The sequence below is a fragment of the Neovison vison genome, chromosome 14 (assembly GCF_020171115.1).
Source record: "Neovison vison isolate M4711 chromosome 14, ASM_NN_V1, whole genome shotgun sequence".
NCBI lineage: Eukaryota > Metazoa > Chordata > Mammalia > Carnivora > Mustelidae > Neogale > Neogale vison.
The window spans coordinates 29,623,828-29,640,810 of NC_058104.1; the positions used below are offsets into that span (position 1 = coordinate 29,623,828).

Consider the following 16,983-nt stretch of genomic DNA (forward strand, 5'->3'; position numbering starts at 1 on the left):
CACAAGTCATTAACCTAACTGAAAACAAAGATACCCCTGAGTCATTATTACCTGTGTGTTTTTTTTCCCCCAAACCTAACAATTTCTAAGGAAATTAATTTGTTTGACCAGGAAGAGTTTTAGGTCATACAGAGCAATGTAACAATCATTTAAAATATAAAAAGGATCTTTTCTTGCTGATGTTAAAACTGAATTGTAGATGTCAAAACATTAGAAATAAGATAGTCTCAAATTTTTACCCCACAGAAGAAAAGGTACATCAGTAAAGGAGAATTCAGGGGAATACTACCCTTGACCAAAGAACCTAACTTAATAACACAAAAGATGGCACACACAAAGACACATCACTGACGTAGTATTCCTGCCAAAGATGTTGATTCTGAATCTAATAATGAGGAAAATATCAAATACACAGTCAGCTACATTCTACACAATGACTGGTCTGAAAACATCAAAAAGGTCCATGTCATAAAAGGAAAAATAGAGAAAATGCTCAGGAACTGTTCAGACATTAAAGACAAGTAAAAGTAGAACAAGCATATATGAAATGCAAGATGAGCCTTGACTAGATCTTGTTGTGGAGGAGGGCGGTAGGGGATTAACAAGAGAAGGGCTAAGCAATATAGGCCAGTTTGGGATAACTGGAGAAATCTGAATATGGACTGCATGTGAGGTAACAGTGAATGTTAACATCAATGGTGAGTTTCCTGAGCTGATAATGATGTTTTGTTTAGGAGACATATATTGAAGTATTTAAGCATTAAGTATTGTGTCTGCAAATCTCAAATGGCTCTAAAAAACGGTGTATGCATACACAATACACAGAAAGATGAAGCAAAAGTAGGAAAACAACTGGTTTACTAAATCGAGGTAAAGAGTACATGAGCATTCCTACATTTCTGTAGGTTTAAAAATTTCCAAATAAACTGCCAGGGCAGGGGGTGGATTTTCATTCCCAAATTTATATGTACAATTTTAATGACACTAATGAAAAAATTTCAGAGTAATGACTTCAGAAAACTGACACCCCCGAACGCTTTATAGATACTATTCCTGCACCCAAAACCTCACCCTGGTTTAGCTGGAAACCTTCAGATAGTCCTCTTTAAAATGCAGATTAACTGCTCTCTGGTGGGGTAGAGAGAGTGGGTGAAGTCACACCTTAAATTTCTGTTAGAAGAGGGATGGGGAGAAAGGAAATGTGCTAAAAGGACAGAATCAGAATAAAACAGTGACTATGTGACAACTCCAGAGCCACCATTACTCAAAATCTTCTGAATTCTGAAAATAAACGTCAGTTCCTTATTTCTTGATGAACACCAAGGATACTGGTGAGAGTATCTTTAAGCCTGTACTGTTCAGCAGCATTAAAATGGATAGAGCAAGTTTAAAAAATGGTCACCTGTTCAGCAACTGACATCCTTCTATTAGGATCAACATCGCGGCCCTCTAGCTTGGCTTTCACCCTCTTCCACACACTCACTGCATAGGAGTTTCTCTCTTGTACAGCTACAAAGCAAAGGAAAGTTTATATGTAAGCCAAACCACCACTCTGTATAAATATTTCATGCATCCTTATTCTAACTTATTACCTTTCCCTGTTTTAGGGTCTCTGACGGCCTTTTTAGGACTACAAGCAACACTCTTGCCAGTTCCTGGGATGGCGCTTGGTGGAGTATCTGCTGATGTGGCAAGATTTTTCTGAATCAGCTTTCTAGCATTCTGTGACATGACATCGGGCTGAGTCTTCTGGCCAGTGTTGCTCCGGACTGCTACAGAGGAAGAGTGGGTAGCTCAATTCACACGTAAACAGAAGATGGAGACAAAGAGGAGAGGGCAGGGCAGTGCTCTCTCAAACATCAACTACAAATGTAGAGCCATGAAAATAAGTATGATTTTACAACCTTCAAGTCCTTATTCCTTGAAATAGACACTGCCCTAAAAGCACAACCTAAAGAATTACACATTCAAACACAAATTTGTACAATGATGCTCACTGCTTGTTGTGACATCAAAAAACTATAAATATATTAATTGTCCAAGAATGTGGGATTAATATGGTAGAGACAGAGAATGACATACTAAAACTGGGGCATTAAGTCATTTTTTTAAGACTGTTTGATGACAAGGAAACTCCCAATATTAAATGGGAAAAGGCAAGAAGAATTGCATTCACTGAATGATCCCAATTTGTGCATGTGTGTGTGCAAACATACACACGAGCCCAACAGATATGTAATGATTTTAACCTCCAACTGGAATGAAGCCACAAATTTTCCCATTTTTAAAAAATTTTACCCAAGCATTTATTTTATGTTCATAAATTATTTAAAGAGGATTTAAACACTAGATATTTCTACTTTTAAAATTAAACCAAAATGTGTTCCATTTGAGTTGTGACAGAGTTTAAGAAAACTCTTTAAAAAGGTGCTGACTACAAACATATTAGACACTTAAAGTATAATTAAACATCTTAGTGTCAATGTGTAGATTATTAACAGATCACGATTCGGGATTTTTTTTTGAAGTATAAAACTCTTACCTGCAGCAAAGGATGGCTGATAAGTAGCAGATGACGTTGGACTCGAACACTCATTTGTTGCATCGGTGACTAAGGGTGATGCAAAACCCACTAAATTATTATAGATACTGAAATACAAAATAAAATAGCTTATTTGTGAAATGTTTCACCAGGTAACTGCTTATAAATATGAACAAAACTAAAAAAAATTAGATGAATCAAACAAAACTTACTGTACCACGTTTTATGTTTTGACTACATTTCAAATTTAGGTTAGAAGGCATTCTTACCTCTGACTTTGAGTTTTCAGTTCTTTCAACGTGGGAGTTATTTCCTGGAGCATTTCAACGTGTTCTTGACTTCGAACCTGACCCATAGCCTGGACTAATGTAAAGAGCACCGTCTGAATGTTGTCTTGCCATGATTTATATTCACCTAAGAATTGCCTAACACTATTCTCATAGGGAACATCTTCACCATCTGCCAGAGCAGCTTCTTCATCCTAGAATCAATATTGCAGTGAGTAAGAGAAATGGTATTCGTTTCAACTATAACTCGTTGAGAGTAAAATTTTGAATAATATGTAATAAATGTTGTTCAAATATGTGCTTAATCTGTAAATTACATTTTACCTTTTTCTACAGGAATCTTATTTCCAGTAAAAAATAAAAACTCCAAGTAAAAACAACCCCCCGAGTTAAATGATCTACTATTATTTAGCCTTTTCTGGGGGCTCAGTCTCCTTACTATGCAGATTACGTAGGACACTAGAGGGAAGAGAGAATATCTCATTCATTTTGGAGGCAAACTCATATGAGCTTAGGAATAAGAGTTAGGAGGAGGAAAAGATGTGGGGGGAGATTGGAACACTCTGAGGCTACTACATTCAAGTTTCAGCTCTATTGTTAAGTTATAGGACTTTGGGTGAATCAATCTCTTTATCCCACAGTTTCTCTGGGTACAAAATCACAATACTACAACCGGACTTAAAAAGAAAAAAAAAAGTCCATAGAAACACAAATTAACTCAATTACAAACTGGAAGATGTGATCTGAGAGATGCTGTTTTTGTTTGTACCATTATTATCCCAAATACAACTATACATATTTTTATGTACTATAATTTTATGAAAGGAGGGAGTTAACTGTGTGTCAGTGGAATTAGTCTTACCTTAGCCATTGCTTTTAGGAGATGTTTGACATCTCCAAGTTGCCGGTTATGACCAGTGAGCACAGTCTTTATATTATCAACCAGATTCTGAATTGTTTCACAGACTGTTTCTATCTGCTGCTCCTTTTCTGTCTGAATTGCCCTCTGAGTGGACATATCCTGGGTCAATTGTTTGTGTGCTGACAAAAGCCATTCAGAGCTGCCAATAGGATGTTCAAGACTGGTGTCCTAAACAGAACAAGCATTGTTTGATTGAAGTATCAGATGGAATAACGTTTATCATCACCATCAAAAGGTATTAGTAACTCAAACTGACACAAAGAGCCTCATTTGCTAAATCATGAACTAATTATGTAAATAACACTACTTAATTTAATAATCTATGAGATACAGATTAAGATTTTTAACTTTTCTGCATTATCATACAGGAAATAAATGCTTAAAACTTAAGACATAAAAAATATACTTAGAATAACAAAGATGACCTGTATCTAGGACTCTAAACCCAGCGTAAATCACTCTTTAAAAAGATACCAGAGGAGGGCGCCTGGGTGGCTCAGTGGGTTAAAGCCTCTGCCTTTGGCTCAGCTCATGATCTCAGGTCTAGGATCAGGCTCTCTCTCAGCATGGAGCCTGCTTCCCACCCCCCACTTCTGCCTGCATCTCTGCCTCCTTGTGATCTCTCTGTTAAATAAATAAATAAAATCTTTTAAAAAAAGACACCAGAGGAGGGCCTGGGTGGCTTAGCTGTTAAGTGTCTGCCTTCAGCTTGGGTCATGATCCCAGGGTCCTGGGATCGAGCCCCGCTTCGGGCTCCTGCTCACCAGGAAGCCTGCTTCACCCTCTCCCACTCCCCCTGCTTCTGTTCTCCCGCTCTCATTCTGTCAAATAAATAGGTAAAATCTTAAAAAAACAAACAAAAACACCAGAGCTTCCTAATTAATACACAGCCTAAAACCTTCCCATAAAATATAAACACCAAATTTATCAACGTGCTATTTCTGGACTTAACTCCTCTGTCCAGCATTCAACTTCAACTAGCACTCTACATCCAGTGTGGGGCTCAAATTCACAACCCAAAGATCAAGAGTCACATGCTCCACCCAACAAGCCACCCCAGGTGCCCCTAGAGTTAATCATTAGATCCCTTATAACAGGGGCGCCTGGTGCCTCAGTTGATTAAGCGTCTGCCTTTGGCTTAGGTCATGATCCCAGAGTCCTGGGATCGAGCCCCATGTCAGGCTCCCTGCTTGATAGGGAGCTTCTCCCTTTCTTCCCTGGTTGTGCTCTCTGTCACTATCTCTGTCTCTCAAATAAATAATAAAATCTTTTAAAAAAATGAAATAAAATAAATCCCTTATAATAACAATATTTTATATACAGCACACACACTGCACAAGTGTAAACTGAGTGAATATATTTACTTTTAGGGCATAACCCTGGCCTTGTGATTTTCATCAACAAGTCTCTTTACTGCAACACCAAGATTCAAGACTCACCACTCTCTGTAACAGACGAAGCTCTAACTCAGAGACTGAACTGTTAAACTGTGATGCAAATGAACACATTTGCTGACATCGTTTGATTAGTTCAAATAATGCCGCATCCAGGTTTAAGGCTTCTGCAGTTCTAGTTCGTAAACTTTCAAAATGAATGATATTGCTGCAGAGGAAAGTGACCTATGGAAAAGCAAAGAGGAATGGGACCATCAACATAAGGGAGGAAAAGCAATGTTAATTTGACATGAAAAAATACTACCTATTCATTTCCAGAATTCAAGACCACAATGGTCCTAAAATATGTATAAATGACTCTTTTGGGAAATAGGTGTAATCCTGAAAAAGCCTATGAATAAATGCACCTTGTTTTGGTTGATGTCATTAGGTGTGAGATGGTTAAAAGCACTTAAGTACAATTATGTAAAAGTATCTTCTACATGTTTGCTTTCACACAGAAAATTTACTTCATAATAAAACCGTTACCATATTCAGCTGCAGTTCATTTGTGCTGTGTACAAATTTCAATTTGCAATGTTGCCCTTCTGCTTCTACTCTTGCCTAATTTTACAATAAAGATCAGAAAATACTAACTAGACATACATTTGACAATATAATGCACATCTTTCAAGGTATGACAATACTACTGTGATTATGTAAATAGTTCTCACTTTCATACACACTGAAATATTTATAGATAAAAAAATATTTGGGGTTTCATTAAAAATGGGACGGAGAGGAGGGATAGGAAGTATAGAGGAAATAAAGTGGGACTTAAGTTGATAATCACTAGATTTTAATTGGCTATGAAGATATGGAAATTACTGTATTAGTCTAATTTTATACCTCACTGAAAATTACCTTAAAAAAAAATTTTTTTTAAACTTCTGTCCCCTTCCCCCAATCATAAAGATGTAAATCCACAATCTCTGGCAGAAAACAAGGTCATAAACGCATTTTATTGCCACAGAATCACCACAGTTGCATAAAGAGAACCGCAGGCAAATATGGAATTAAACTCCGTATTTTCCAAAAGAGGCTAAATCCACTTTGTATTTTGCTAGGAGGAAGTAAAGGTCTAGGGAAATAATCGGCTGTGAGCTCAGCTGAAGGGATGCCCTTCCCACCAAGGCCTATCAGTCCCTCTTCCCAGTATTGTGAACTAGAGGGTAGACTCTCGAGGTACCCCTAGTTATTCCACATGTAACCTCCAATCGGTTACAGAATCCTGTAACTCTCATAACAAGGATGGCGCACATGGGCTGCAATACCTGGCTTGCTCTTTGGCTCTCTTTAAGGACAAGATTTCTTCTTTCGGCTATTGTTGCTTCAAAATCCTGCAGTACAGGTGCCAGTGCAGGGTTGGCACCACCTGCCCACTTGAGTCGCTGTTCAATACTTGCTTCAAGGGCTGCTAGTTTCTCCTATAAAAGCCAGCAGAATCTCAGTGAATATTTGACTCTCTCCAATTCCTGGTGAGCATTTTATACAAATACAAGAGAAATTCAAAAGAAGCAGGATGGTATATACATAATTTGTTTTTTTTAAGACTTTATTTATTGGGGCACCTGGGTGGCTCAGTGGCTTAAACCTCTGCCTTCGGCTCAGGTCATGATCTCAGGGTCCTGGAATCGAGCCCCGCATTGGGCTCTCTGCTCAGCGAGGAGCCTGCTTCCTCCTCTCTCTCTCTCTGCCTGCCTCTCTGCCTGCTTGTGATCTCTATCAAATAAATAAATAAAATCTTAAAAAAAAAAAAAAAAGACTTTAATTATTTATTTACGGTGGGGAGGGGGGATGGACACAAGCAGGAGGAGTAGGAGAGAGAGAAGCAGGCCTTCCAACTGAGCAGAGAGCCCAATGAGGGGCTCCATCCCAAGACCCCAGGATCATGACCTAAGCCGAAGGCAGATGCTTAAAAACTGAGCAATCCAGGCACCCCGGAACATACATAATTCAGAAATCATTTTTAACACACATCTACTGGAATTAAACTTTATTTCATTTAGAATATTTAAGGCTCAATATGTCTGGGAAGGTATGAACTGGCTTTCAAGATTTAAAATTTTTTTAAGGATCCACGTATTTACTTCTGAGAAAGAGTGAGAGAGTGGAGGGAGGGGCTGAGGCAAGAATCTTTCAAGCAGACTCCCCACTGAGCACAGACCCCGGATATAGGGCCCAACCCCATGACCCACGAGATCACAACCTGAGCCCAAGCCAAGAGCTGGACGCTCAACCAAATGAGCCATCCGAGTGCCCCAAGATTTTTTTAAAATAAAGCAGTCTTTAAAATGAAACGCCTGGGTGGCTCAGTCGTTAGGCAGCTGCCTTTGGCTCAGGTCATGATCCCAGGGTCCTGGGATCGAGCCCGACATCCGGCTTCCTGCTCAGCAGGAAGCTTGCTTCTCCCTCTCCCACTCCCCCAGCTTGTGTTCCCTCTCTCGCTATGCCTCTCCCTGTCAAATAAATAAATAAAATCTTAAAAAAAAAAAAAAAAAAGCCTGCTACAAATTCCTTAAAGCTCTTATGTGCTATCTATAAGAAAACCCATTTACCATTTGCAACAACATGGATGGAGATAGAATAATTCTAAGTGAAATAAGTCACTCAGAGAAAGACAAATTTATGATTTCACTCATATATGAAATTTGAGAAACAAAACAAATGATCCAAGGGGGAAAAAGAGAGCGAGAGACAAACCAAGAAACAGACTCTTAACTTTGAACTGCTGGTTACCAGAGGGGAGGTGGGTAGGCGAAGGGTGAAAGAGACACAGGGATTAATGAGCACACTTACTGCAAAGCGCACCGAGGCATACCCAGCACTACTGAATCACTATGCTGTAAACTGGAAACTAACATAACCCTGTATATTAACTCACCAGGATTAAATAAAAAACTTGGGGCACCTGGGTGGCTCAGTTGTTAAGCATCTGCCTTTGGCTCAGGTCAGGATCCCAAGGTCCGGGATCGAGCCCCAAGTCCAGCTCACTTCTTGCTCTCCCCCACCCCTTGTGTTTCCCTTCTAGCTGTCTGTCAAACAAAATAAAATCTTTAATAATTAAGTAAACAAATAATTCTTTTAAAGAAAATAAAAAACTTACTTTAAAAATCCATTTATGTTTTTAATTATGAAAGACGAAAATCATATTCTCCCAAATTCAAAAAGTTTGTAAGTAACAGTAAAAATCTATCCACATTACCATGATAAGGAAGGTTTTATATAACAAAGTTATTTCATTATTTATTCAACACTTCAGATGGGAGAATTCACATCCTCTATCTTTCCTGTGCTGCTTCTCTCCCTCCTTCTCTCACAGAAACATACCTCTAAAATCAGAAAGGACAGGTATTCATTCTCCAAAATTGAAAACTAGGTCTAATATACATAGGAAAAAAGTATTATACAATCTTCAAAGAAGCAAGCTCCAGAAAAGCTTCATTAAAAATGTTAAAAAACTGGGGGCGCCTGTGTGGCTCAGTGGGTTAAGCCGCTGCCTTCGGCTCAGGTCATGATCTCAGGGTCCTGGGATCGAGCCCCGCATCGGGCTCTCTGCTCAGCAGGGAGCCTGCTTCCTCCTCTCTCTCTGCCTGCCTCTCTGTCTGCTTGTCATCTCTCTGTCAAGTAAATAAATAATAAAAATATATATATAAATTTTTTAAAATTTTTTAAAAATGTTAAAAAACTGGGGTGCCTGGGTGGCTCAGTTGTTAAAACATTTGCCTTCAGCTCATGTCATGATCCCAGGGTCCTGAGATGGAGCCCCACATCAAGACTCGATTTTTTAGTTTTATGAGCTTTAAAAAACAAAACAAAACAAAACAAACTCTGCTTGATGAGCCTGCTGCTGCCCCTGCTATGCTCTCTCTCTGCCAAATAAACAAAATCCTTAAAAAAAAAAAAAAGATAAAAAAACTACAGAAACGATTTTATTTGATTTTATAAAAATTAATTTGTAAAAGGAACAGAAAAATGTCAGTTACTATTGAGTACATAAAATATAAGGAGACACAATATAGATATATGTAACCATTATCAAGACCTGTTTCTTATTTTAAAGAGGGAGGTGAGATGAACTATTAGGCAGAAATGGTACTCAATAATAGCAGTCAGGAAAACATTCTATTGCCTTTGACATCCTAAAATATCATTAACTACACATAAGAAATGCCTAAGCTGGGTGCCTTGGTGGCTCAGTCAGTTCAGCGTCCAATACTTGATTTCGGCTCAGGTCATGATCTCAAAGTTGTGAGACAGAGCCTGAGTCAGGATCCATGCTGAGAGTAAAGCCTGCATAAGATTTCTCTCCTACTCATGGGGACACACTTGCACACACTCATCAAAAAGGAAAAAAAAAAAAAAAGCCTAAGCTTTTAAGATAAGAATAATAAGCCAGATATAATTGCTATATGTCTTCAGAAAACAAATTAAATATTCAAGTTTTTCTAATTACCAAGGTTCCCAGAACATATAAAGGCAGAGCGATCATCAAATCCATTAAAAACCTGAAATATTTAGTATGTCTCTAATTCCATACTAAATATTTAGTATGTCTCTAATACACTGCTACCATAAGATTTGGTTACTTTGGAGAGTAAGAAAAAAAGATACAAATTACAAATAAAAGTGCAAAAAGAAAATGTCCCTGTGGCTTAGCATCCAAGGACAGACATGTAGACAGTGAACACCGCACCACAGCATAGGTTATTTCTGAAAGTGAATCTGCTGCAAATAAGGTCTGGCAAAACACACCTGAACTGTTGCAATTGAAGTTTCAATTTGGCTCAGAGTATGGAGTTTCTTTTTCATGCTGGTTAGGATGGCAGACCGAGGGGGAGGTGTGACTGACATGGCTTGTGGTCTATTGATAAGGAGGTCTTCATGCTGCCACTGTTCAAAGAAAAGTCAATGTAGTAGAATCAGCAGGGGTTAAAAACAACAACAACAACAACAAAAAAAAACCCTTAGATAAAGGGAGGGGAGGTGCAAATTAGGACTGGGGGAAAAGAAAAAAAAAGCCCAGCTGCTACAAAGTGAGGTAGACAAAGAACTGTAACTGGAGAAACATTTCAAAAGAATCACAACCAGGTGAAAAATTTCCTAATGTAGAGAATGGCTGATAAATGTCTTGAATCAGTGAAAAGCAACATCTAAGTAGTAATTCTGAAAATGTTTCCAAGTCTATGTCTCCAAGTCTATATAAAAGTCTAGTATACAACTCCCTCCCCCAAGAAATATCTCTAGCTAAGAGGCTGGAAAAGGCATGAGGGGACAGTGGGTGGTGAAAACTGTCCAGCATGTGGCTAAACAAGTGATTAAAAGAAATGATGGCAGCAGTCACAGAACAAAGAATTCCCCCAGAAAACCCTGAAGTTGCAGAAAGCAGGCAACTGCTCACAGAGGATCGAGCCATATTGTATCTTTTAAGGGAGGCCCCAGAAGGCCCAAGAGACCTTTGGTCTATAATTTAAAAGTAATACATTGTATTTAGGGCTTAAAATGATGAGGATTTGTTCAGACAAACAAAATTTTAAGGATTTTTAACAATATTTTCTATACATTTGTCAATTTTTTAAGGAAATAAACTCCAGAATGTATAAGTAAAATGTTCAACATTACATTTTTTAGAAGAAAAAATACAAAAAGATTCCAATGTACTAGAAAGACAATATATAATAAATACAATTTCAAAATGTGAATAAATTACTTTTCTTAATTTATGAGCTAAAAAAACCAGCTCATGATAAAACTGCGAAGAGAAGGAAATATGCTGATTCCATGCACCAAGCTGAAGCCACCAACTCCACCTTTAGGAAGCAGCTTCAACATAAATAATACAAAGTAACCACTGTTGTGCCAAAAGAGATCCTAGGAAAACACAGCCCCAAATATTACTCCATGAGTTACACAACCTGTCTGAAGCTACAAACAATATTGAAGCCTATAATGAAATAAAGAAGAGAAAGAATAAAAAGAGCTATAATTTATACTGTGCTTAGTGTCTTATATAAAATTATTTTTAACCCTCATTATCCTCTACCTTGGTAAGAGACATGGTCCCCACCTCAGGGAGGAGTAAACTCAAGTTCCTATAACTGAATCCAAATCCATCTCACCCTCAAAGCCCATGTTGTCATACTGCCCCCTATATAATCAAGGACAAAAACAGGCCTCTAAAAACAAATTCCAAATGATGACAGACTCATTGCACAAAGCTGTTATCACATCATTAGGGCACTGGAGAAACAGAAGTCATTTTAGAAACAATCTTAATTATGTGTTAAATAATATAGGAGGTATATTCACATAATGAATAAATTCAAACATGAGAAATTATATTTACAAGTAATACTTAACGATACAGATAATACCTACCATACAACACTGACAGAAACAAAGTTAGAGGTTGCAGAGTATAAACACAAAATAATCTCAAAAAATACACACACACATATATGTATTTTTTTAACATATATGTATTTTTTGAGAATATTTTATTCTCAAATTTATTTATTCTCAATTATATTTATCCTCAAATATTTCTCAAATATATATATATATTCTCAACTACATAGAACAGAAACAAGAAAAACTATAAGGAAATACCAAAATGCCAAAAAGCTGGCTTTGCTGTGAGCTGGCACAATTCAGGATGTTTAAGTACTTTTTCTTTATATTGTTTAATATTAATTCCCCCCCAGTTTTCAAATTCCTTTCGTGGAGAAAAAGATATTGGAGGGCGCCTGGTGGCTCAGTGGGTTAAGCCGCTGCCTTCGGCTCAGGTCATGATCTCAGGGTCCTGGGATCGAGTCCCGCATCGGGCTCTCTGCTCAGCAGGGAGCCTGCTTCCCTCTATCTCTCTCTGCCTGCCTCTGCCTACTTGTGATTTCTCTCTGTCAAATAAAATATTAAAAAAAAAAAAGATATTGGAAAAATACTTACTTGAAACATGGCAATATGCAGCTGAACACGCTGCAGGCTTGTCTTACAAGAAGAAATACTGGTTTCTAGCCTGCGCACCAAGTCATGCTTCTTCCAGGCAGTATCATAGGAACTTGCTAGCACAGTTGCCCTGTTCATGACCAACTGAGAAAACTTCCCAATCTGAATGTTGTGCTCCACCGCTTTCTTACAAAGATCATCAACAGAAACTTTGCTCTCAGCGCCAAAATCCTTTGCGTCCACTTGAGCAATAATGTCTACCCCCAGAGCACTGATAAAACTGCAGAGGGTGAGTCCCAGGGCTTGGTTCGGTAGTCCAATCAAGAGCTGCCTCACGAAGTCAGCTGTAAATGCCTTTATAGGTTTGGCCATCTGGTCTTCACTGAAACAAGAATTTCTAAAAAGGGTTTTCACATTGACTATCTGTACAGGTCCATTTACAGTATTCTGATCTTCAAGTGAACTCGATCCTAAAAAAGGAAAATTTTCTTGAAGTAGTTCATGCAAAGTAAAATAAGGTAATAATGATGCTTATTTAAAAACAAGACCTTATGAACACACAATTAACTTAAGCCCACTACATCCTGCCCCTTCCAAAGCTCTACCCAAGTAAATCCAGCATGTTTAAATGTGAAAGATTACCTGACAAAGTTTTAGAAAAGGTACCACAGAGCCTGAAGAACTCCTTAATTGTCTGTAGTCTTTTTAGAAAGAAAATCTCCTCTAGCACCTGCCGGTGATTATCGTCATCAAAAAAATTGACTTGGGTACTCCTGGCTTCCCTTATAATGTCAATCTTTCGCCAAGCTATGGGAATTTCCATCTTGTTTAACTATGTTTTAAAAAAAAAAAAAAAAAAAGTTCATTTCTCCCCGTTTCACACAGTGAATAACTACTTTACCACACATGCATTATTTAGTCATAAAATCAGTATTTACCTTTTCAACTAATAAGCCAAAAGCAGTTTCAACCTGGGCAAACATGCCATCAAATGCTACCAAAAGCATCTGGCCAGCTGACATTTTCGGTGTTTCATCAACTGAACCATTTCTTGGTTGGATTAATTCACCATATTGAGCATGAAGTATTCTAGAGAAAAAGAAAAACGAATTAAAATCCTAACTGAAGGGTAATAAATTTGGGGGAGAATACAAAAGGTCAACAAGAATCACAGCTAGCATGCAATTCAGAAAATAAATCATTTTTTTAAAGGTTTATTTTATTTATTTGAGAGAGAGAAAGAACACAAGAGTGGGATGAGGAACAGAGGGAGAGGGACAGAATTCTCAAGAGAACTCCCCGCTGAGTGCAGGGCCCCACATGGGGCTCGATCCCAGGACCCCTAGATCACTACCTGAGCTGATATCAATAACCAGACCCTTAACTGACTGATCCACCCAAGCACCCCTAGAAATCTTTTTGCATGCAGAAAATGGTGTTAGGATAAAATGACATGTAATACCATCACAATGTGAAGTTAATGATTCCAATTCAGTATTAGTAACTGTTCATGTGATTAAACTTGAATTATGACAATTTTTTTAAAAATTATTTAAGATATTACAGTCTCACTTTACATAAAATAATACAAACCCCCAATAAATGTCAAGAATCATACAATTCTAAAGCTGGAAGACTTAGCAAAAACTGTCAAGTATGTTCACACTGTCACATACATACATGACAAAGCCAACTACAGACCATAAGCTCAGATGCCTGCCATGTGTAGGATGCCTGGTTTTGAATAATGCACAGTTTGAGTGTAAGTCTTCAGAAGTTTAGCTTGTACATCATCATTAACTAAAAGCTTAGTCAGTGGCTTGTGTATCTGGACACTATTTTAAGTGCATCATCTAAAAAATCAAAAACAGCATTCCTACAACTAGTGTCAGTTCAGGTTCCTAATGTTAACTAGATTTTCAACTTTATCACACATACAGAAATAACTATAAAACTAATAAGAGAATTTAAAAAGACTAACCAGAGCAATTTCTAATGGAAAAAAGAGCTACAAGATGGTATACAACTTTTTCTTAAGATGATCAAGTTTCTCCAAAGCGAGGTACAAACAAAATGTAACAGAACCAAGCATGGAGTTTGTCACCCAAATCATCCATGAAAAGTAAGTAATCGTCCATTTGAGGGTAAGAGGAATCTGAATTAGATATTGAAGGGAGTAAATGAGGGCAGAAATTTAGTGAGAAAGAAAGGTGTATAGATTGAGTAACGTCTTAAATAATGCTAGCAATTTAAATGATAATGCTGTTGTGCAAATAATCTAAATCACCATCTAGCTAACATTCAGTTTATGCTATAATAATTATACTTTTTTTTTTAACTGCATGGAGAAACAACTACAAAGAAACATAAATAGGAAAATTTTAAATGCAGGTAACAGAAAACATTAAAGAATTATTGTTAACTTTTGGCGTGAACTAACAGCACCAGGACTAAGAAAACTAAGTTTATACTTTAGACATACCTACTTCCTGTAATATTTAAAAATGAAAAGATACCGGCTTCAAAATAACCAGGGTGGTACAATTTAAACAAGAAAAATAATTTAAACAATTCAAGCAGGTGCAGATAATTACCAAAGATGGGAAAATGAAGGTCCATTATACTATTCTACTTTCTTTTCTTTGAATTTTCTCACGGGAAGAAGCATGGTAGGTCAACCCATTTCTACTCTCCCAACTACACTTTCTGGAGTAAATCTGATACCAGAATGCCAAAAAAGGAAGTCTTAAGTCACCAGAGATAAATGGGCTTACAGCTTAGCCAGCGACATAGTGCATGGCTGGAGGAACACCCAACCTTTGCAGGTTCCAGAATCAAACTGTTTTTCTAGACTTCAGAGATGAAAAACACCATGTTCAGTATCTAGAACACACTTAGAAGCATTCACCTGAAGTACAGCGTACATTCCATGAACTAACTAAACTGGTTCAGATGCTTCCATGGAGTTCCAAGGGCTGGCTTAAAAACTACCACACTCCACTTTGTGTGTGTGCAGCAAACATACGGTGAAAGAGCAACACTAAAGTATGGTGTGCATGGAATAGAAGTGCATGGAGCTCCACACCCAGCGCATGCTGGGTGCATCTGCGGAAACCTCAGTAAGCTCTGCCGGCCACACTGACATCAACTTTGTGGTGGTGCCACAGTACTGTACGTATGCAAGATGCTAGCACCACAGGAGGACGGAGCCTGCAAAAGACATCCCTGCACACGTGTACTGTGCAGCTTCCTGCGAATCTCTAATTATTTCCAAATAAATACACCATGTTATCTGAGAGAGAGAGAGTGAGTGAGAGAACCAGTGGTGGGAAGGGACGCAGGGAGAGAGAGAAGCAGACTCCCTGTTGATCAGGGAGCTGGATGCGGGGCTCGATCCCAGGACCCAGAGATTACGACCTGAGCCGAAGGCAGAGTCACTCAGGTGCCCCCAAATAAATAAACTTCTAAAAAAGATCGGTGTAGAAGCATTTGTAAGGAATTCTATCTGCTGTAAAATTAAAACTAAGCTTGTAGCACGTAGCCCAGAACCTGTCATCTGGTTTCCCCGGCTCCATCACAGCTACCATTCACTTGCCTGGCGACATCGATGTAATGAGCGTGCGTTTCCTCCTCCAGTCCCATAGCCGCGTTTCTTAAATAGGCCTGAAGAGATTCCACTAGAGTCTGCAGGGGAACGCCGTCAGTTGTCTGCTCAATAAGACTGTCCAGCTCATGAAGCATACTTTCTAATGTGTATTCTCCTTTCATTAAACATCTCAGTGCTTCTGGAAATATGATTTGCCGGAAATTTGAATTTAATTCCTATAAATATGTGAGAAATATATTTTAATATTCTCCTAGAGGTTTAATGCCATGTACTAAGAACAAACCTACGCAATGGTAACTAACTTCTGGCTACAAACCTCACACTGATCTTTACGTGACTGGTGAAGCAAAATTAAAAGGAGAAAAATAAAAATTTTGCTTTTCTGAACCAGCAGTAAGAAGTACAATGTTCAGTATCTAAAACAAACTTACCAACTGTAAGCTCATTTAAAAGCACTCACCTGAAGTGAGGTATATACTCCATTAGCTAAGTGGACTGCCTCAGAAGCTTCCATGGGGTTCGGAATATCTAAGTCCTGTGGCACCAGGTGGCACTGCTTCAGTAACTGCACCAGGCAAGTGACGTTCCCACTCATACTGCAGAGCTCTTCCAAGAACCAGGCTCCATCCCTAGAGGTCAGATCCACCAGCTGCTCCCCAGCACTTGAAGCAGCACCTTCCATCATCAGGTTACGCCTAAATGCAACAAGGTTTGTACAGTGAAACCTCCTAAGCTACGCTCACACAGAAAAGCGGATACCTCAAACTCAGAAAGGAAATAAAGCGCCTGTAATGGTGGGCAAGACTAATAAAAGTAAGGGAATGTCTCAAGTCTGGTATTAACAAAAGTAAGAGAATGCTTAAGTCTGGTATTAAACAAGAGGCACAGGCTATCTCAGTCTGAGTGTTTTCAGGACAACAAAATGGTGTCAGTACAAAGTTGGCTAACTCACCTTGTAAGAGTACAAAGAGCAGAAATAATAACACTTGCTAGACTCAAAGATCCTTCTTCTCCATTCTCATGAAGGAAAACTTTAATGCAACGTTCAATTTCTTTCAACTGATCCTCACAGACAGGCACAGTGACAGCTTCCTGTTTCAAGCGTTCCACCTGTCTGATAAGCCTGCTGTTGATGTCGGCTGCGTACCGCTGCAGAGTCATTTCTGTGGCGGTGATGAATTGGCACACCGTCGGGGGAGGCTGGGGAGCATACTGCATTTCGTATCTACGCAGAAAGAGAGGTGCTT

General features: G+C 38.5%; 1 protein-coding gene across 2 annotated transcripts in view; it reads right to left on the bottom strand.

The window, feature by feature from the left end:
- SMG1 (SMG1 nonsense mediated mRNA decay associated PI3K related kinase) overlaps positions 1-16,983 on the bottom strand; it is a 108,771-nt gene that overhangs the window by 5,500 nt on the left and 86,288 nt on the right. For both annotated transcript variants that reach the window (XM_044234245.1, XM_044234246.1), the window contains 14 exons: positions 16,689-16,961; positions 16,197-16,431; positions 15,725-15,951; positions 13,068-13,218; positions 12,772-12,961; positions 12,130-12,599; positions 9,940-10,077; positions 6,459-6,611; positions 5,191-5,370; positions 3,692-3,919; positions 2,812-3,023; positions 2,543-2,649; positions 1,593-1,772; positions 1,403-1,509 (listed from right to left, as the gene is read on the bottom strand). In XM_044234245.1, the coding sequence (XP_044090180.1) occupies positions 1,403-1,509; positions 1,593-1,772; positions 2,543-2,649; positions 2,812-3,023; positions 3,692-3,919; positions 5,191-5,370; positions 6,459-6,611; positions 9,940-10,077; positions 12,130-12,599; positions 12,772-12,961; positions 13,068-13,218; positions 15,725-15,951; positions 16,197-16,431; positions 16,689-16,961 (2,851 nt within the window). The remainder of the gene's footprint in view (positions 1-1,402; positions 1,510-1,592; positions 1,773-2,542; positions 2,650-2,811; positions 3,024-3,691; positions 3,920-5,190; positions 5,371-6,458; positions 6,612-9,939; positions 10,078-12,129; positions 12,600-12,771; positions 12,962-13,067; positions 13,219-15,724; positions 15,952-16,196; positions 16,432-16,688; positions 16,962-16,983) is intronic.